We start from the raw sequence: 22,801 nt of genomic DNA, 5'->3' as shown, positions 1-22,801 counted from the left end.
ATGTTTTCTCGTCCGTTCGTCCATCCATGAACACATCTTTGCATGATCATTTGTTCTCGAGTACATCTCTTTGCATGCATCGTTTATTCATTCGTTGGTGAACATGTCCTTCTGCATGCGCTCCCTTCATTCATCCCATCCGTTGTCGCACCATGTTTGTTTGTGTATCTTTATCTACAGTCACTCATGACAAAACCACATCAAATCCATAAACCTCTTAGTCTACCATGATGCATGATCATTTCGGATGCAGATGACCACGAGAGGTGACAAGATTGCGAGGCGGGATGGAGGCTCCAGGCACTACGTATGAAAACTACGCAGGAGCCACTAGGTGATGAAGATGGGTAATCCGGATCAACAGTGACTGTCCGTGGGGTTTGGCACCACTGGAGGACAAAACTACACATTTTTTGGGAGGAACAGTCAGGTCTGCGGGAAGGCTGGGCAAGCAAAATCTGCACAATTTCTAGAATGAGTGGGCACCGGGAGCCTGGCAGCAAAAATTGCGCAATTTTTCGAGGGAACTGGCAGTCAGCTGCTGGGTCACTGGCAGAGAAAACTGCACAATTCCTGGAGGGACCTGGTAGTCAACCGCTGGGTCACTGGCAGCAAAAATTGCACAATTCCAAGAGGGAACTAGCAATCAGTTGTTGGGTCACTGGCAGCAAAAACTATGCAATTCTTGAGGGGAACTAACAGTCAGTTGTCGGGAACTGCTGGCGAGAAAAACTGCACTTATGCTGGGAGGTTGTTTTGCTGGTCACCTCCATGCAGTTTCTGAGCTGAGCGGACTGTTGGGAAACAAACGACTTGCTCATGAAAACTGCGCAATTTTCTGGGTGAGCAGTCGGTCGACTGTCGAGAGGACTTGCTAGAAAAATTGCGCAATCTTCTAAGGGAGATAGGGACGGACACTAGGTGTCTGTTCGATCTGTCTACTCAATTTTCTCAGTGAGCGAAGCGGTTAAGGTCTGCAGCCTCTACGCAATTCTTGAGGGGAATCCGTTCTGGGGTGGCTGCCGGGTCAAACTCTTTGGTTGACCAACATGAAGACTGATTGATTTGTTTGTGGACATCGCAGCATGAAATGTCTTGCTTAGTGCTTCTGCATTGTTCTAGGTGACAATCGATCGAATCGATGGCGAAGTGATGGTTCATCTATCAGAAAGGAGTTTGGTTGTCAGAACTTCAACAAAATGACTAAGTGTGTGAACGAGCGAAAGTTGCATATGTGATCTTGCAAATACACACTTACATGACTTTACGACGAGACGACTCAAACCATCCAGACACACATGCTCAACATGACTAACCAACCGTGTGAGCGACAAACACTTAATTGATCGTTGGTCGACTGTGACAATGCTCACACGACAGTGCATGCAACTCTGTGTGTGAGTGCGACAGATGTTTTCATAGCGAACACAACATGTACACACGAAGCGAAGACTTTGAGCATGACTAGACCATGGTCGCAAGCATGACATTGACCTCAACATGCATAATCTTAGGTGAAATGATCAAGCAAAGTGGGTACAAAGACTCATACGAGCTCACAGAGTGAACCCAAGTGTGTGCAATCATTAAGTGAAACTCTCAAGGGAGGCTCCGAAATTGGGTGCAGGACCAAATTTTGGAGGGTTGTTGTAGCAACTACAATATGACCACAATTTGAATAGATGACTAAACCATTTGTAAGAAGAAAAATGAATGGTGTGCATCAGAATTGCCACATCAAGCAAAGCAACCCTAAAGAATCATCAATGTTTCCTTTGGATGTCATGCTAGGCCTGTGTAAAATCATAAAAACAATTGTTGCACAAGAAACAATGTCAAACACTAGGCAACATAGGTCAACACATGGATAAGATTTTTTCCCGTTCGGTAGGAGACCAAGTCACACCATTGTCAAAATAATATCAACTTCATAACCCATACACCGTCACTTGAACTCTTGGTAACCAGAACATTAGTGATGGAAATGTAATTTATGAAACAATGTGAAGCAATGAAACTTAGAAATCTTGCAAGCAATTTCATGAACGTGGTGATATATGAGTCGAAGATATATGCATCAATTATGGCATTGATTGTTTTAAGTACTCAAATGCACAGAATTAAAACAAACATATCCAAATTTCTGTTGTCTTAATAAAAACACAAAGCTATTTTAGATTCTTGAAAATTAAATTTTTGAAATTCTTTTCCTATGAAGATTAAATCCCAACTAAGAATTTCTTGCAAAAACTTCAATAAATTAAATCACAAAAAAAATTGATTGGAATTTTTATATTTTCAACTATTTGAGTTTTGATCTAAAAGTTATTCTCAATCCGATGGTTTATCATTTAAATATTATAAAATTATTCATTTTTTTAATAAAATAATATCAACTATGTAAATTGTTTCAACATTGAATATTACACATTATAAATAGCTCATAACTCATTGCTGACTCATTGTTGTATTTTAATATATATTAGTATCAATTGTTTTAATATATATACTATAGATTAATGCTACTACACACCTCTTTTAATATAATTAATATATTCTCTTTAAATTAAATTTAATTAGCCGTTTTTATTTATTATTTATTGCTTCATATAAGAGATATCAATTACTTACGACCACAAATCAGATAATTAATATCTACGTTTTTCATATGCAATTCTGGTGCTAGGTCTTGATATGCTACCTTCCTCCTTTCTGGTGCTAGGTCTTGATATGCTACCTTCCTCCTTGCATATTGAATTTTGAAATACCATTAAAACATCTTTTGATTCTTTTATACCAAACTACATTGGTTTTTATCAAAATTATGCATGACATATTCAAATTTAAAAATATTAATTTTATACCAAACTACATTGTTTTTTATCAAAATTATGCATTACATATTCAAATTTAAAAATAAAATTAATATGTCGATTGAGATTTATGAACGAAGAACCATAGAGTTCCTCCCTCCACATAATAATTCCCTCTTCCATTCATCATTCAGAAAAGGAAAAAGATATCATACGGCCAACGGAATACTGATTCCATGTCAGCCTCCCATATCGCAGAGGAATTTCAGTACGAAAGGAACCATAACTTACTTTAAAACGTTTGAAGTTCTCGCGAAATAAATGCGAAAATAATCAGGGTATAACCTATCCTCAAGACAGGTAGCCAGCACCTGGCATGCTTGCAGGACCTTGACCTTGGAATTGGCCTTGTGACATAAGCTGTGGTCTGGTTTCATTGGAGAGTTGGAGTTGGGCAAATGCTTGTCCCATCGCCGAAACCATTCCTTGTGGCTGTTGCTGCTGCTGCTGCTGCTGCTGTTGTTGTAGATGTGGCTGGCTTGGCAGTTGTGGCTTGAAAATAACCGCATCCTGAACGAAAAATCAAAAAGATTCAATTTGATTCTAGAAGGTGGAGTCAGATTCACACCACGTATCTTAAAGCTCCAACTTACCACCCCTGGCAAAAGCATGCCAATCATTCGGTCTGGCTTGTCTGAGGTTGATAGCAACAATGTCTGGGTAGGGAGCTGGATCACTGCAGACTGAGAGAAGAATATCAAGCACGATCAATTCGAAGGACATCCTTAATTTCATATTATTGCATGCAGATTTTTCAATGATGATACTTTATACGAAAAGTTCCTGCTATATCTAACCGAGCTGATCCAAAAAAGCGAATAGAAAAGTACAAAAATTGACTAACTACAAAGTACTATGAGGAAAAACCCTGTAAAGGAATTGTCTGTTAGTTAACAACATTTTTGAATTAACTTCTTGACACTTCCTTGATCCAAGTCTGCATGCTATAATGAAAAGAAATTATGATTTTATCTTCCCTATTTAACTGCCATTGATTCAGGATATTCTGGGCCTTTTTTACTTCTGGGGACCACTAAGAGGGTCAATATGAAGTCAATTTCCACTGATTCCCCACAGCAGATTGCAATCAATCCCCCCTGCACAATAAATCTGCCAACGGTGATGAGAACATTTGATTCCCCCCTTAGCTCAATGCAAGGCAGTGAATTTCTCCTTTGTTCTCAATAGCTTGCTTCTTATTGTCAAAATGAATTGACAAAGTAAAACAATCAGATTTTATAGGCAACCTATCATGGATCTGGTCAATTTTTCCATTGATTTGTGGTTTTTCAGCAATATATTCAACGTCTGAAAAATCCCCTAGTTAAGAATATCATGATGATTCTGACATTAGGCAATATTTGCCACACTAGTTGAGATATTATAGTATAATCACACCAAGCTTCAGAACAAATATTTTACTATCTTCTTTGCAATCTTTAAAATGACTTCCGGATCAATTCAGAAAGACTTTAGGTCAAGTAACATAAATGGCACACAGAGATCCTTGAATAGCCTTTCCCCAACCATACTGACCAATGTTGCAAACATTGGCATCGGGATAAAATCGGCAAGGGTCCGGAAAACCAAAAAATCGTAAAAATAGGGAAAATATTGGTGAAAAGCAGCAAACATCGGCAAAATTGAGATACCATAAAAATATCTTTAAAAATCGTTAAAAATCGGCTAGGCCAAAAAATCGTGATTTTGAGATAAAATCAGGATGTTATCAAGATGTTCACAACACTGATACTGACAGCTTCAATTGACATCAGGTATGGCATTAAAAAGTGGTCCGATCTTCTAACAACCTAGTTGAGTAGCTAGTATGTAAACGGCACACTAAATCATATTGAAAGCTTACAGATATGATGGTCATCATTCCTACTCACAATTTCCATCCTTTTGCAAGGTAGTACAGCTAGCACTTTCTTCATGTTTTATGTAATAATTATTATTGGTTGGTTTCAATGGTTTTGGTTAGCTTCCTTTGACAGTCCCGAGATAATCAGCCATTTAATGACAGTGACATTTTGTCATGAAGTCCATTCAACACAAATTTGCAAAGGTGCTTTAACTCTTGAATGAACAATACCAAGACATAGACAGCTGTTGCTGTATTAGACAACAATGAAAGTGACCAAATCATTCATACTGTGGTTTCAAAATACGCTGGAAATTCCAAGAAACCCATACATTCCATAATTTTATTGGACACATTAATCCAGTACATCAGTACCTAAAGCCAAGACATTGACTGCAAGGAAGCAAGCCAATATTCACGCCAAAAGTTGAATTTTCATTAATGTTTTATGATCATGTTAATCTCTAACCTTAAATTGCACTCAACTGATTTTCATTATCAGATTAACTCAGGTTTGTAATTTTCTTCTTTAAATGTAACTTTGTGCATTGCTTTTGCTTATGTCTGGCAATTTTTCCAGTACTGTGTTATCCACCAAAATGGGTAGCTCCCTAGGAGAAAACTTTTTTCCTAATTTGGACAGCTAGCCAGCCAGCAGCACTACACATTAGTTTAATGAGGATGATATGCCAGCTCCTCCACCATCTGCCCCAGTCACTACACCTCTAACCATCCGGCATTCTTCTTGGATGAAGGTGGGCAACCACTCAACATGTACTTTGATCATTTTGCAATCAGGTGCCTTAATGTTTTGGGCATCTAGTATGGATGAAGGGGTGATCTGGATGATTGACCGATCCTGATTGTAAATCTGTTCTCTCACCTTACCAGGGGGGTTAATTTTAGCCCTAGTCTAGTGGGACCTGCATTAAAGACTTAATGTTATAGGAGAGGCACTACTTGGAAGAAATGGATTCAAATAGTGTGTTCAGTCTCCCTTCACCATACCTAATACTTTCCATGTCGCATTATAAGCCCTTGATACCATGTCCATTCTTCGGGTCCAACTTGTCATTGGTTCATTGGCATTTGGCACTCTCTTATCCACATCCTTGAGTAGAGCTGGAAATCTTTGTCCAGTAGGTTGATGCAGCTAAATGAATGGAAAAGCATAATATGACCACAATAAAAGAAAAAGAAAATCAATACAGTCAGGGCATAAGTTAGCGCATGGGCAAAAGCCAAGCATGAGCTCTACCCTCCTCATTAGCCATCACCCGATTCCTGAGCATCTGATGCTCCATCTCACTAAAAGGAACCCTTGCATGTCCCAACCCCGATGAGTGATAAACTGCATCATCTTAAGGGGTAAATTAAATATTGTATCATAAAGAGCAAGCTTTGATCCTTGAGCTATGCATCAAAATACAAAGCAGTGTCAAAAAGAAGTAAAAGGTACACCAAAGGGGTGGAAAAATCAAGCTAAGCAGGGTAACCCATGCATCCACGACTGCTCCCTCCATTACCTATATACAATTAAGATGTGGACTCCCATTCATTAAAGAAATTTTGAGGTCTAAATTGGGCCTCCTAAGAAACATTATAAAAAAATAGAGGAAATAAGAAAATAAGATTAGATTACCTCACCAAGTTTTGGAGGGAAAAGAAGAAGAAAAAACTACATTTTCAACTCGTATTTTCAGCGTTTCTCCCTACAATTTCACTCAAATTTAGAGCGGGAGCACTCGTTGGATGCAGAGTTTAAATTTTCATCCAAGGAGTACCCATGTGGCATACTTTCGATGGACCCTACTACACGAAAAATGTGAAATACATGAAAAAAATAATTGCAGTCACGTTTTTTCATGTATTTCACATTGTTCGTGTAGTAAGGTCCATCGAAAATATGCAACATGGGTACTCCTTGGATGAAAAATTAAAATCTGCTTCCAACGAGTGCTCTCGCTCTAATTTTGAGTAAAATCATAGGGAGATAAGTTGAAAATACAAGTTGAAAAAATAGTTTTTTTTTTTTTTTTTATCTTTTTACCCCAAAAATGGTGAATCTCATGGTTGACATCATCACATTGAATCCTATTGGTTCTTATAAAGTTCATTGTTGTTGTAAATTTTTGTTTTGAGGCCCATTGTTTACCTCAAAATTTATGTAATGAGTTGGTCCCCTAACCATGGCACTTGGCCATGAAGTATTTCCCCTCCATCGCCACTTACTTACACCAATACCTATTGATTGAAAGGTTAACCTTGGAGATGTCACCTTCCCTTGTTGAAATGTGTAGCTTGGGAGGTACTCCCACAACCCCTAGGTTATTGGGTTTGTGTGGAGTTGACCCAAAAAAATGGAGTTTTGTGGGTAGTGTACCCAAGTGGTGAGATTTGTACCCAAAGTTGTGGGCAAATACCCAAGAGAAAAATAATTGTTTAGTCATTGGATGCATGAGGGGCACCCTTGAAGGGCTAAGGGGCACCTAGGGCTTCAATGGTCTGGGCAAAAGTCAAATGAAATAATTTTATCTCTATAGAAAATGATGTTTGAGCAAGTTTTGCTTAGGTTAGCTTGAGCATAAGTGGTTACCCTTGGTGGCTAATGGACTCCACCATGAACACTATAAATAGAGATGAGGTTAAGATCATTTGACATATCACAAGAGCATGTCTTCTCAAGCAAAGACAAGCCAAAGTAGTTGTTGACCTGAGGAGCTAATCTACGAAGGACAAGAAGGACGAGTTTAGGGTCTGCATTTCTCATGTTCAGGTACAGGCCAAGAGGAGGGAGATTGGTTGAGACACTGTGCATGGTTTTGAATTTAAGGTCAAGTTTTTATGCATCCAAGCTGAGGTAAATCTTTGTGATTAGGGTTCGAAATTCTCTGGGTATCTGATCTGTGGTCAAGGTCGAGTTATCTACTTATATTCAAAAGGGTCGAGACTCCCTTAAAGGGTTGTGCATGAGGCCAAGAGGGTTTACTGCCTGTTGAGTAAGGGCATAGCTCAATTGGAGTGGAGCGAAGGAGATTAGGGTGACTGTATGCCAAGTTTAGAAATTGTTGTGATGATGGAGATGTGAGGGTTGAGTTATTTGTGGTGGTGCACAGATGTGAACGACAATGCAAACTCTGATAGGGCTAAGTTTACTTTACATAGAACCGAGTTCCTTGTAGGTTGAGTAGAGGTTGCAAGGAAGGCATGTGGCTGAGTCTTTAAGGAGAAGAATTGTTGGGTTGATGGTGTGTGAAGTCTGTCCTACGTGGAGGATTAGGAGAGTGTGTTGATTTCCCTAGTTCAGTCACTTTGAAGTGTCTTAAGGGACTGTGTGTGGGCTGATTTGTGTATGCCCTAAGGGTAGTCACTCATAGTAATTAAAGGGTTGTTGTGAGGGTAGTTTATGTAAGCCCTAAGTTTAAGCATCTTGGAGTAGCAAGGACTGATAGAGGGCAGATTTTGAAGACCCTAAGAGAAGAATCCTTTGGAGCAGGAGAGCACTGTTAGAGGGTAGCCTATGTTTAATCTTCTTGGAGCAACAAGAGGATTGATAGAAGGTAGATTGGTCAGCGTAAGGTACAAGCAATTCTAGAGCACCAGAAGAACTTGTGAGCAACAGTGGTAGAGGCATTGGAGTAGCAGCGATCTCTGCAAGTATAAGTGGCAAAGCACCTGCCAAGTGCTCAAGGTACGTGCACTGAAAGGTTTGGTGTGAGATCTCCTTCAGCAAATAAGTCAAGTGTGTCTTGTTCAAGGGTAGATTGGTTGTCATACATTGTTGACTTCAAGCCTTAGTTTCCTTGTATCAGGGCTAATTGTAACGACCATGATTCTTGGAAATAGAGCCTTATGTTTATTGTATTAATGTTGTAATGTAACAAGTCTTGGGTTGTGAAAATTTCCCTTTTGTACTACATTGATCCATTGTTATACATTTTCCGTTGTGCAAAGTGCTTGTGTTTTAGACATAGATTTGATTTTGAATTGCCAAGGAAAAAATCAGCACGGTATTAGAGCCACTTTTAAGGGATAGTTGAATCAGAGTGTGCACAACATACAACTCAAGAGGTAGTTGGCTACCTTGTTGTTGAAGGACTAATAGCAAAGGAAAAGTTGGTTGTTGGTCTGAGATATGAGAATAGATTGGATGGCTCGTCCAACTATAGTCCTTGGGAGTAAAGGATCAAGCTTGTCATGTTGGTGAACAAGATCTGCGAGTTTGCTGACAAGGAGATTAAGAAACCAATAGACTCTAAGGAGTTGGAGGTATATGAAGAGTTGGATATGAAGGCTAAGCTCATCATCCTAGACAACGTCAAAGATCACTTGATACCTCATCTGACCAGGAAGAACAATGCCCATGAGATGTGGAAGGCTCTTCAGGATTTATTCCAGAATAAGAACGAGAACCTGTTGCTGGTATCGAGAGAAAAGTTGAATCTTTTGAATCATTGACCGGAGAATCCACAGTTTTAACATTTTTGCACCAAAGTTGAAGAATACCAAGATGTTGGATGGAAAAGGTGTAGCTCTATATTTGACAAGGACTTCTCAATTTCGAGATGAGCTAATTGCCATTGGGGATAACATTCTAGATTATGATCTAGTGAGGATTCCTTTGAAGCGCTTTACTGAGGAATGGAAGCCATTTGTCAAAGGGATTGTTGCTCGAGATAAGTTGCCAGATTGGAACAGGTTATGGGATGACTTCATCCAAGAAGAACTGCGGGACGGGGATCTTTGTATGAAGAAGTCGTCTATTGAAGATAATGTGGCTCTTGTAGGTAAGATGATGGGCAAGGTGAAGAAGGACTTGAGCAAGATGAAGTGTTATACATGTGGAAAATATGGTAATTATGCGAGAAAGTGTCCATGGAAGAAGGGAGAAAATGAAAATAGGAAGGGGAAGGAGACAACTAGGGTTGTTGCATCTTCAAGTGAGATGGATGACTTCTCAAGAAGTTTTGAGGAGGACTTTGCTCTGGTCTCTCATTTCTCTGAGGGTGCCATCAACAAGACTACATGGTACGTGGATAGTAGAGCATCGAAGCATATGACAGGTTTGCGTGAAGTTTTTGAGAGTCTAACTCAATGGGGCTCGAAGTTGCACATGGAGGTTGGCAACGAGTCAGAAAGTTGTCAAAGGGTTAGGTGTTGTGCCGTTCAATTGAGTCAAAATTGTCAATTTTGTCCCCACAAGACCAAGTCGACCCTGCCTGGATAAGTCAGCCCTAGAAGTGACCCATTCAACCTCCTGGATGTGTATAAATAGAAGATAGTTTGACCTCAATTGTAGCACATCAAGCAAGTTCGATTTCTGTGCCAAGAAGAGAGAGAAAACCAATGAAAAAGTCAAGGAGGAGCAAAAGTGAAAGGAGAGAGAGCGAAGGTCAAAGGAGGAAGAAATACACCTTACTTCTCTCACAAGTGTGAATTTCTAAAGTTGTTGCAAGGGCCGAAAATCTATAGTTTGACCGAGTTTTGAAGGGATTGACTATTGTTGACTAGAGTTGACTTTGGCTTATTGTAAGAGATTGAAAGGAGGGTTGACTTAGGTCTTGTGGGAGGTCTTGGTCTTGTTGTTTGGGTCTTGGAATTCTCACTTTGATCTGATTCTATAAGAAGAGAAGAATTTACTAGGTTTTCCCCTTGGAGGGCTTTTTGCCCATGCTTGGAGCCTATATCTTGTGTTCATTGTCTTTTGTGATCTTCATGGTTTAAGGTTTTGGTAATTGTTTGATGAAAAGAACATAAAAAATTAATAAGAAGCCAACATATAATCACAAGCAATTATCAAAGTAAAGAGAAATTAACCTCAATTCCTGCCTTAGTGATTTCTCAACATGGTATCAAAGCCAAAGTGAGGAGAAGGTGGCTTGAAGATCACTCTTGTTGGCATAAGTAGAAGTATTTCATCAAAACTACCTTGGAGGACATAAGGAAGTGCTCGAGGAAGAAGATTCATTAACTTGAAGGAAAACTACTACATCAACTATTCATCTCTCTCTCTTCTTTTAAAGGCTCTTGGTTTACTTATCATCTTTTGAAGAAGATCATCATCTAATCAATCTCTCTCTCTTGGAAGTTCTTTGATCATCACTCATTTTAAAAGACATCTTTGCAAGATGAAGCATCAAGATCCTTGGGAACATCATCTACATTCTTGAAAGTATCAACACTCATCCTTGAAGCAACTTGAAGTTACTATTGTATCAGCCATCCTAGAAGTCATCTACAACATTTTTTTTGAGGTCACTTGGAAGGTCTAGGAGCATCAAGATATTGGAAGACATTATCATCAAAAAGGACATTCTTTTGAGAAGTGAGTACTATATTATTTTCTATGTCTCAATCTTCAAATCCAATAAATTCATTTTGCAAGGAAGGCAACAAGCTCGACGGGTCATCAAACTATCAAGCGTGGAAGAAGAGAATAGATTTCGTGCTTATAGAAAATGAATTCAAGGACCGTGTTCTTAACACAGTTACAGAAACAGATAAGGATAAGACTTAGGAATGGGCCACGTCCACTAAAGGAGAAGTTAGGTCTCAAATGATTCTCATTGAATCCATCAAAGGTTATCTTATTCCATTTATTGCAAATTTGGATTCATCAAAAGCAATCTATGACAATTTCGTAAAACTATAATCGGTCATTACCTTAGGTTAGAAAATATCTTTAAGGAATCGACTATACAAGACAAGGTTATCAAAAGATGAAGACTTGGTCTCATATCTTATGAAGGTTTCACAAACGAAGGGTCAACTACAAGGACCTGGAGCAGTTGTTTCAGATTCTAAATTGACTACTTGTATACTCAATGCTTTACCTTCAGAATGGATCAATTTTGTGTCAAATATATATTCTAGGAAGGACACTCCAAGCTTTGATGAGTTGTGGTCCTTGTGTGTTATAGAAGAAACAAGATTGAAGGCCAAAGATGACAACAAACCCAATGCAAGGTCTCAAGCTTTTATTGCTAGATCGAAGAAAAAGATTGGAAGGTTTGGAAGCTCTGAACCTCACTAAAGGCATAACAGAAGTAACAACAATCAACCATGTGGAAGACAAGCTATGTCCAAAGTACAATGCTTTGGATGCAATGGATATGGACATTTCAAAAGAGATTGTCCTAAGAATCCTCAAAATAAGAAAAATAATAACAAGGAAAGGAGTGAAGCTCACATCATCAAAGAAAATGAAGAACCAGAAAAGAAGTCGAAGAATGAAGATCCTAAAGATCTCTACTATTGAAGATCTCCACTCCACCAGGTTTATTTACAATATGTTTTCCCTTTTATTAGAAGATGGCAATTAGAATAGCTTGTGCAACTATTTTTTTAGAAACCCGGATTTTGCAAATTATGGCATGATGGAAAGAAGCATACAACATTGGAAGGATTAGAATCTACATAGTTAGTTACATCTTATTAGAAGCAGTCATCTAGAAAACCAAGGATAGAAGGATTTGGACCTGTAATGTTCCTAAATAGGAATGTAAGTGATATACAAAGCATGCAAACAATCCAGCGATCAGAAAAACGAAATATACATTAAGCACCCATAGAAGCACTGAAAATAGAGAACTGCTGAGCCATTTTATTACTTCTTCATAACCAAATACAATAGTAAAATAGAATGGTGCCCCTGGGCGTGTCTCAATGGAAAAGCATGACAAAACCTAGGTGAGCAAATGATGAACTGAACGTTGCTACAATTGTTGCACCAAACTGAACTGTGTTGCCCCAGAAAACTGTTGTCTGTTGATTTCGAAGGGTTGGAATCACTACTTCTCGTGCTCAGAAAATTATGAGATTTCAACTCCTTGATCCTTGGCCTAAACCCAGAAAAACGCACGAAGGAATTGGCCAAATGTTGACTGCGGAAAATCTAAAAATTTAAAAAATGGCTACTTACCTAACCAAATTCCACAAAATTTTTTGTGTAATCTAGTATGGTAATATACATTGACTCTAGACACTAAGATGTGTTAGGGGCTCAACCTTCAAACCGTCACCACGACTTTGGGGTAAAAGGTGAGTGAAGAAACCCAAAAAATTATCCACCTCTGTAAAAGAAGGGATAATTAACCAGATAAACAAAACACTCCAAGGTGTACTCGTTTGTTGATCGTGTCCCAACACCCTAGGCTTGTTACAAACTCCAAACTCATCATTTCTAGTATCACTTATTACAAGTCCTCGCGGGGTGTGGAATCTCGGTACAAGAAAGATGATGAGATATAGAAATAGAGTTTAAAAACTCTTGTTGACTGATGATATCTAATGGTACAAGTGTCCTTTGGATCATCCTTGGATATGGATTCTTCATATAATCATCAGGTGCCACTCTAGTGGTCAAAAGGGCGCTCTTAATATTTGTCTAAATTGCATCAAGAAGGAAGCTCCAATGGAAGGATGGTTGGAAACTCTAGCTCTAGGGTTTAGATTCCCAGGACAATGGACATACCCCGCACTTGTTGGAGGTTGTGGAAGAAGTAGATCACTGAATTTTCCTTGGAGATCCTCGCCATTGGATTCTCCTCGTCAAGTTGATTCCAGTTGTATGTGGCACGCTATGTAGTTCTTCACGGTTTCTGAATTATGCCTATTAGAAGATGAAGGACCCATACTGTGGGTAAAAACTCAGTGTTGCACACATCGCGATCAGGATTTAATCGGCGCCGGGAAAAAAGCGGAAAAAATCGTTAAAATCGGGAAAAAATCGGAAAAAAGCGGGAAAAAATCGTTTGGCACAAAAATATTCATTTTTTTTCAATTTTTTTCAATTTTTTTAATATCTAAACCATCTACAACATAAAATAAATACATTGACACATAAATATGATAAAAAAACTAATATATAAGATGTTTAATATCATTTCTAGCGCTAAAATCACACATAACATTGAATCATGTCCTGAATAGTAAGTCCTGAGTCCCAAGTCCAACTCAGCCTCAAAATATCAACAAAAAATATGATAATGTATCTCATCATGTCATAATGTCATATACAATAAAATGAAAGTCTAATCCTATTGATTTCCTCTGCCCCTCTTGCGAGAAAATGGCACAACTTTCTCTTTCCCTCTAGATGTAGAAGCTGGTGCCTGTGGTGGTGGAAATAGCAATGGAGTCTGACGTGCTCTAGAAGCTGAAGAACTAGTAGTAGCAGCTACAGGAGGCTGAGGTGGACGGAGACCACGTCCTCTACTGGTGGTAGTGGTAGCCCGGGTAGCCCGGGTAGGCGGTGTCACCTCCTCCTCCTGCTCCTCCAACTCCTCCTCCTCCTGCTCCTGCTCCTGCTCCTGCTCCTCCTCCTCCTCCTCCCCCTCATCCTGCACTAACCAATCCTCAGTGGGATCCATGAGAGGCCTCTCGGTCTCAACCCTCCATTCAGCAGTGGTGTCAATCCCATCCAATGAGATGGCTTCCGTATCAGGTGTCTTCTCTAGTTGTTTCACCCACAATCGAAGATTGTAGTAGACATAGACCATGTCATTAAGTCTATGGGACTCCAACCTGTACAAAGTTCATGAAATAATAAATTAATAATTAATATTATAAAAAAAATATTGTTTAAAACTTTAATGAATTCAAAAATTTATTTGGAAATTTGCAATATTTTAAATGTTTAAGTGTTAACCTATTGCGCTTCTTGTTGTGTATTTTTTCAAATACACTCCAATTGCGCTCACATCCCGAGGAGCTGCATGTTTGGCTGAGGATGCGCACGGCAAGATTTTGCAAAAGGGGTACTCTGCCACCATACATCTTCCACCATGCGTCTACAACAAAATTACAAAGAAAATTTTAAATAAACATAAGAAAAAAATGGAATTTGAAGAAACAATGAAATTTGAAACAAAGTTACAAAGTACATACTACAAACTAAAAAATACCTGGCATTTTAACCGTCCTATCAATGACAGCCATCTCAAAGCCAAATGTGCCAGCTGACAACTTATATTGCTCAATTTGTCTAGAGACCTCCATACGTTCTTCTGGAGTTCTCACCATCTTCTGGACACAGGTTAATAATCCTTCCACGACCTCAACATCAAAATTAAACCCACATGCATAAGAAAATGCAGGGTTCAGGAAAAGGCCAGCAGCATGAATGGGACGATGGAGTGTGTTGTTCCATCGCTCATCAATGACGTTCCATAGAAGGAGTTGTCTCTGGAACCCATCATCTCCCTTGTCATCATAGTAGGACCGAATGGCTTCTTTGGCCCTATCCATGGCTTCATACAAATAGCCCATTGCGGACTTCTCAGCATCAACCAACCGAAGAACCTTTACCAAAGGTTCTGTAACAGCGCACACCTCCTGCACTCCCGCCCAGAAGTCTTCCTGGTATGAAACTAGTCTGCAGACGGCCTCTCCTTCTGGTTTGCGGCTCATTGACGAAGCACGCCACTCCTCTGAAAGAAACATTCTCTTCAAATCCCACATAGAATTCAAGAGGGATTGAAGAGATATGAAACTCGTCGCAAACCGTGTAATGGCGGGGCGCACCAACTCTTTGTTGTTGGTGCATTTTCTCATCAAGCTAAGCACAGATGTGTGATTGTAAATAAATTTTGTGATGTTTTTTGATGAGTCAACAACCTCTTTGACAAAGGGAATTTTCCCAATGTCCTCTAACATCAAATCAATACAATGGGCAGCACAAGGTGTCCAAAATAAAGTAGGATGCCTGTCCATAAGCATTCTACCAGCAGCAACATAATTTGCAGCATTGTCCGTTATGACTTGGACAACATTTTCTGCACCCACCTCCAAAATAAACACATCCAGCAAATCACATAAAGTTTTTGCATCTTTGATTTGATGAGTTGCATCAACAGATTTGATAAACATAGTCCCCAAGGGACAACTAACCAAGAAGTTTATAAGGGTTCTCCCCTTTTGGTCAGTCCAACCATCTGACATAACAGTGCATCCTGTTTGTGCCCATGATGCCCTAAAATCCTCCAATCTTTGGGTGCAGTCACGCTTTTCATCTTGAAGAAGCCGGCCTCTGAAATCATGAAGAGAAGGGAGTTTGTACCCCGGGCCAACACTGGCAATAGCATCAACAGTAGGTTGGAAAAATGGATTATTCCTTATAATGCTGAAAGGAATATCACTCCAGAGGAGAAATTTTGTCATCAACTTGTCAGCTTTTTCTTTTTCAGTTCTTTTTAGCATTGAACCAATAGTTGGTTGTGAACCAGGTGTGGTTCGAGGAACAAAATATGATGATGCAGCTACCGGATTGACTGACGCTGCAGTAGAACTTGTGCCACTTGGCCCACTTCCTTCAGCTGACCTTTTTAGTTGCCTTTTGAGTTCTTCTTTGGCGTCTCTAGTGTGCTCTAATTCTCCCAATGCTCTCATGGCTTTTTGGATAATTTCAGCGTTTGTCTTTAGACAGGGCCCCACATCACGTCCAGGGATTTGTGCAAGGTGGAACTTCAACCTGTACACCCCCCCGAATATTTCCTTTCCACACAACTTGCAATACAAGTTTTGTCTATCATTCGGAGTTTTAGGGTCACCATATTCCCAGAAAGGATCCAATTTCCTTGGCATGTTTGTTTTTGAATTTTGAATTTGCAAACCTATGGAAAAATAAGGATTAGGAAATAGGAATTTGGGATTACATAAATGATAATAGTAAATACAAATTACAATTTAGCATTTGCAAAATTACAAGCTAATTATTTCCAAAATCCCAATTTCTAAACCCAAGTTACCCAACCAAATGCCAAAAAACAATGAAAAATCAAAAAAAATAAACAATGTTTAAAGAAAATGAGAAAATAAAAATAAAAAATTGGTTCTCATAGTCATAACAAATAACCCATCCCAAATCAATGAAAAATTTCCAAAAATTCTTTAAAAACAATGAAAAACAAAGTTTTTATAGAACCAAAACAAAAAAAAATTAATCTACATACCTGGTTTATGGACAAATTGGCGATCTTGGCTTGGATTCCTCCTAAAATCGCTTCGATTCGCTCCCACAACCGACGGCAACCCTCTCCCTCACTTCTTCTCCTCCTCCTCCGCGCGGACTGCTGAATGAATTAAAAAAAAATCGATTTTCCCATATAAAACCCCGCTGCCCGCGCCCTCCACGATTTTTATTGAAAAAATCGCGATTTTTTCAAAAAATCGCGATTTTTTCGATAAAAATCGTTATAAAAAAAAGGTGGCGATTTTTATGTAAAAAATCGCGATTTGAATCGGCTAAATGAAAAAATCGCGCTTTTACGATAAAATCGCGATTTTATCGCGATTTTAACAACACTGGTAAAAACCCCAAAAGGATAATGATGTGGTAGTTCTTATTGATCCAGTCAAATGGTCAAATGATTTGGCTCCTTCTTCAATCATTAAAATAATGGCAAAGGTTATATTTTAGAGGGCTTTCACAATTATTTTTAAGAATCAAATTCAAAGGGGACTTGGCTTCTAAGAAAGATCACAACGTAACTCCAATAACGGTTGTGGGCTTCATTTTAAATCAAATTCAAATTTGAATGGATTATGACTCCTTGAATTCCTCCAACGGCTCACCTATTCGAGCCCCTCCTATGCATGAGAAAAACTATAAAGTGGCATTGACCTTACTTCCCAAAGTATGCACATGAATGAATATCTTTGAAGCTCTGAAATTGTTCTATTTGGCGCTGCGGAGAGTCGATCATATCAGACGAGAGAATTTCTTTTAAAGTTTTGCTTTTGGTTGGTTTTTGGAATTTGTTTTCGGCCTTCTTGAGGATAAAAGAAAGGCTTATCTCTGAGCAACAGATTTATGATGCGTTCATTGAGCAATCTGAAGTGTGGACCTGTGGCAGTTCTTTAGGGCATAAACTCAACATCTATTCCGAAGCCCTAATGTTATCTCCAGCCCTGTGACAATGATTAAAATTATGCGAGGATTGAAGGAAATATTTATGTTTGTTTTGGCTTTGGGATATTTTTGCAAGTCGAAGTTCTAGGTATCTGTGGTCAAATAATATTATTTGCTGCACCAATGAAGTTCTGAAAATTTACATGATCAATGCACCTATGACTACTCTGCAGCCATAACTTCACAAGATTCTTGGACAGTGTAAAGGCCATATTAACTTGATGATTCAGCGATCTGTTGCGGCGCTGGAAAACTTGGTAACACTTTGTTGAAAGGCATATATCCTTAGCAAATTTGGCATGGTTCTTATGAAGCATTGATCTACAAATATTGACTCAAAATCACTCAGTCCATTGCCATCCGAATTTGTGAAGCATGCATCACATAGTCTGGAAGTCTCTGAAGTGATGAAGGATTGATTATGAAAATGTTATAACAGCATCTCTGCGATCCTGAAAATTAACTCGAACCTTTTTTCAGCCCTATTGTTCATCGTTGAAGGAATATACAATAAATCAATCTACAAGTTGTAATTTCAGGCAGCTAGTTAGAGCTTTGTCACAGTGAGCTGAGGTATGTTGCAAATTGTTAAAGTCCTATAGCCGCAGTCACCGTTGATAGATTGTCTTTGCCTGAACCTTTCCATGTCACAATCTTGAGCCCAAACAACCTACAAACAAGGACTAAGATCAGCATAGGAATGGTTCTTGCATAAAAAGACCGTTGATACAAGAAGATGGGATATCTATATTCTCAGAGAAAAATATTTGAGGCTCAGTTCAGGTATGAAATAACTGTTGTTGACTATAACATATGCTACAGTGTTTGTGGTATGTTGGATTATTTTGAAACTGTCCTAGCACGTGAAGATTATTAAGGAGCATTTGTATTATGATTTATCCAAGGGTTTCAATGCTTATATCTTGCAAGAGTAAGGGCGCCATTAATTCTCTGTTTTCTTCAGTGGTGTTGTCACAATTCAGTTGGAAACTATCATTAGCACCAGTAAGGATTTGTGTCATTACATGGACTTCACTGATACAATCTGAACGACCTTGATATATGACATGATAGTTGCCCTTTGATGTATCATTGAATTCGATAGTGATATGCAGAACAATATGACAGTGATGGATGGATGGACTTGACAGTGAAACCTATGACTTGATGATAGAGCATAACAGAAACTTAGAAATCAATGTGGCCTTGTTACAGTAGACACCTTGAGATATGATAGACATCTTATGCCTGGATAACAACTAGTCATCTTATGCCTGGATAGCAATCCTATAGTATGTAACAAGTTTTGCAACAGTGTTGTATAAACAGTGTAACAGCAGTGACAGTGGTTTTAACTTGACAAACAGTGTAACATTGATAATGTATTGACAGTTGTCTATGGCAAACATTTTTGACACTTGGCAGTAATAAGCATTTGTGACAGTGAAAGTGAAGTTCTAACAATATCTCTTGTGACAGTGACAGTGAGTTATAACAATATCTCTTGTGACAGTGATTTTATGACAGATGCATCTTGGGACAATACTACTATTGAATCTATATGATGTGTCTAGGGTCTGAAGAGAAAAATGTACAATTAACAGCAGCTACATTGCAGACCTATGGTCTTACAAAGTAGCAGCTATAGTGAAACAAGAGTGGACAGAGATAATGGTATTATGCAGTGATTAGAATTGGCATTGAGATTGTACAGAGACAGATTTGATGTGACAAAGTTTCTATTGCACTTCAATTCTATTGATTATTGAGCGCAAGTGGATTCAGTCTGAAAATTGTGAAACGTGGTCCGCCAGCTGATCAGGGTGGTTGGGTGGTGCAAGGCAGGAGAGTGGAGTCTCCTTCAAGTTGGAGCCGGAGAACACTTCAGGGTGGCAAGTTGGAGCAAGGCAAGAGAGTGGAGTCTCCTTCAGGTTGGAGCCTGAGAACATTTCTAAGTGGCAGGGTGGTGCTAGGGCAGGCCGTAGCATGCATAGGGCGTTGGAGCGTCCATCTAGTACCAGTTGGTAAACAAGGTGTCAGAGCATCCATCAGGTTGGAGCTTGAAATCTAGGGCATTGGAGCATCCTTCTGGTTGTAGCTGGTAAACAGGGCGCAAAAGCGTCCTACAAGTTGGAGCTTGTAAATCAGGGGGTTGGAGCCTCTTTCAATTGGAGCTTAAAACTTGATGTAAATCTTTTGAAGACAAATATTAAGAAGCGTTCAATGGTTTTTGTCCCAGAGGGGTTTCCAGCTAAAAACCTCTATGTCTATTGTTTCCACTGCGATGCATTGTTGAATGCTGTTGATGAATGTTTATGTTTATTTGATGCTAATAACAATTAATGCTCTGTGAAATTAAAAATACACTAATTGATAAGAAATACTTATTCACCCCCCTCTCAGTATTTCCAACAAAGACAAGCAAGGAAAATCAAAGCTATGGAGTCAAAGGGAGTAGTGATCGCAAGGAGAGTACGTGTGTTGCTATCAGTAACAAAGGGGGAGATAGTTAAAATGTGGTTGTCAATGATGTCAACAAGCAGCACAAGAAGATTCCCCCCTTTGTTGACCAAAATTACATGGCAAATCATAGTTTTTCGAGTTAGGATTATCTTTGATAGATTCTCCTTGTCGAGTTGATTTTGATAGTATGTGGCATGACATGAGACGTCAAGAACCTTCACGGGTTGGGAGTTATGCTTATTTGAATACGAAGCCCCCAACTTGTGGGCACAAACCCCAATGGTCGATGGTTTGGTAACTCTTCTTTGGCCAAGACAAATAGTCAAGTAATAAGGCTCTTCTCCATCAATTAAAATAATCCTTCTTATGGCAAAATGTTATTTTTGGATGTTTTTCAAATTTATTTTAAAAATCAAAATTCATAAAAGGGTTTTGGGTTCCAAAATTTTTGGCTCCAAGCCAAATTTAAATTGAATTTATTTTGGTGCAAATTCAAAAATCCCTCCAATGGCTCACCTATTGGAGGCACCTTTTCGATCCAAGAGAAAACATATTCAAGGCATTCAATTAACAATCCTCAAGCAAGAAAATCGAACATACATCCTTTTGATCAAGCTCTGTAATTATCTCGGCCCTGTGGGAGATAGACAAATCTAGCAAGTGACCAGATCTGAAAGGGTTTTGAATGGTTTGATTGGGATCAAGGGTTTCTATTACAGGCTGATTTTATATCTTGTGAAATACATCAATCATCCGACCTTCGTTACTGACTGAAGCTGAAATATCTGCAACTTGAATGGAAGAACGATTCCTTTCTGGAATACTTTACAAGGCATATTTTACATCGACCCTAATCTAATCTTCTACGGCTGGTTTCTATGCAATATAATAAAGAGTCTGATCCAAGGTTACTTGGGGGCGGGAGCGAAAACCGGAGTGGGAGCGACATTTTCAGAAGCTCCCGGTTTGGGAGCAAATCCCAGAGCGTTTTTTAATATATATATATATATATTGATGCATATATGTCAACAAAAACATGTAGAATGATGAATTAGATATTAATAAAAATAAAAAACATAGATTGAACCATATAACAACAATCATCTAGAAGTTATAATCTTTATCAACCACGTCCACAAGTTAATAACATACAACATATTGAGTCTCATGAATCATGATTCATCAATCTTAGAGTTTCAAGCTTTCAAAATTCAATATATAACATTTATCATCATTGATCACCAAAGTTGTACTTGTAAGCTAAGTGTAACCATTACAACAAATAATATCTAACATGAAATGAAATGAAACAACTTTCAACTTTCACGAAGAATCATATTCATAATTCATTACCAATGAGTTATAATTGCCAACTTCAAACTAAAATTGTCATATATTGTTTACAAAAAATATCATAATTAATATGAAAGAGTCGATAGTTATTAAAACTACTAGAAACTAGAAAAGACGAGTAAATCTATCATCTATTGCTAATGCTTGGGCCTCTTGAGTCTTGCCACCACGAGAAATGTCTAATTTTTAGTCTTGTTGTAAAATCATGATCTTTGTCATTAATATCACCCTCTAAGCATTAATATCCAGAGGTATCTTTGTCATTACCTCTAGATATGTATAGGGCTTTTTGTCATTAATATCACCCTTAAGCATTAACATAAGATAGAAAAAGCATAGCATGTCAAGTCAATATTTTGTTTGAGTGATGCATACATTTTTAGGAGGGTCATGATAGAGGAGTTCGACAACCAATGTCACTAACATCAAGGTACATAGAGGGATTGGTGCTCTTGATTAAATACGAGTCCCATACCCTAATACATGACAAAATCCAATGGAAACATTGCAATCCCCCCAATCCTGAAATCCTGAAAAACTGATATGTCTACTAGATTTTGAATGAAATCTAAAATTCTACTTTCTCCATATGAATCCAATGAGGTCAGAACCACTCTCAAACATCCTGAGTCATTTCATGGTAATGTTAAAAATTTAAATAAAAGGATGAAAATGAAGATTAAGGAGAATGTCACTTTTACCATGAATCGGATACCAATACTAGGGCCATAGGCTTGATCATTAAGTTGCCCCACTCAAAACTTATTTGTTTCTTTGAGAAAAATTTGCATTTGGATTATTACTGCAAAAAATACTAAATGCTCCTGAAAAGGCAGGGAGCATTTTTTTTTAGGGAGCGCGCTCTGGAGCCGCTCCCACTCAAAGTGTGGATTGGGAGCGAGAGCAAGAGGGGGGACGCTCCCCCGCAACCCTGGGACTCTGATCCGCCTTGTGCGGCCATGGCTACCTTTTTTCCGAAGGAGTAATCTCGGAACCTTTTGAAATATCATTTGTGATCATCGTTGGTGAAAGAACCAATTTGAAGAGCATGACATCCTAGGCTTAAAAGTCTGTTCATCTCTGTGGTTTCCTTGTCTTAAGACCAACGAAGAAGTGTGATTATTTGTTACAGGTGCAAAACAAATTTCCTAGGACCGGTCACTGCTTGAAGTGATAAACCTTGTCCGAGTCTTTGTGGTTCTGAAGGAGGATTCGTTAGTCAGAAATTGATCTTCAAATGATGTGGCTTAATCCTATGAAGTTTATCTTCTAAGTGCAGTAGTATGTGTTCTCCATAACCAGCAAAGAAACTATTTTGAGCACAACAGCAGTGGTCGA

General features: G+C 38.6%; 2 protein-coding genes across 4 annotated transcripts in view; both read right to left on the bottom strand.

Moving 5' to 3' along the window:
• Positions 1–2,834: 2,834 nt before the first annotated feature.
• The window catches only part of LOC149237588 (mediator of RNA polymerase II transcription subunit 25-like), a 155,442-nt gene continuing 135,475 nt past the window's right edge, over positions 2,835–22,801 (bottom strand). For all 3 annotated transcript variants that reach the window (XM_089366845.1, XM_089366843.1, XM_089366844.1), the window contains 2 exons: positions 3,467–3,556; positions 2,835–3,383 (listed from right to left, as the gene is read on the bottom strand). In XM_089366845.1, the coding sequence (XP_089222971.1) occupies positions 3,165–3,383; positions 3,467–3,556 (309 nt within the window). In that variant the 3' untranslated portion in view covers positions 2,835–3,164. The remainder of the gene's footprint in view (positions 3,384–3,466; positions 3,557–22,801) is intronic.
• LOC149237589 (uncharacterized) lies at positions 13,453–14,989 on the bottom strand. Its single transcript, XM_089366842.1, has 2 exons — positions 14,387–14,989; positions 13,453–14,262 (listed from the first exon to the last, which is right to left on the bottom strand). The coding sequence occupies exons 1-2, from the start codon at positions 14,512–14,514 to the stop codon at positions 13,776–13,778; spliced, it is 615 nt and encodes a 204-aa protein (XP_089222968.1). The 5' UTR covers positions 14,515–14,989; the 3' UTR covers positions 13,453–13,775.

The sequence above is a fragment of the Pinus tabuliformis genome, chromosome 8, assembly GCF_031772625.1.
Source record: "Pinus tabuliformis cultivar Carrire ecotype Pingquan chromosome 8, CPIR1, whole genome shotgun sequence".
Taxonomy (NCBI): Eukaryota; Viridiplantae; Streptophyta; class Pinopsida; order Pinales; family Pinaceae; genus Pinus; species Pinus tabuliformis.
Note: the sequence above shows the minus strand (reverse complement) of the source record. Positions and strands in the feature narration are given on the sequence as shown.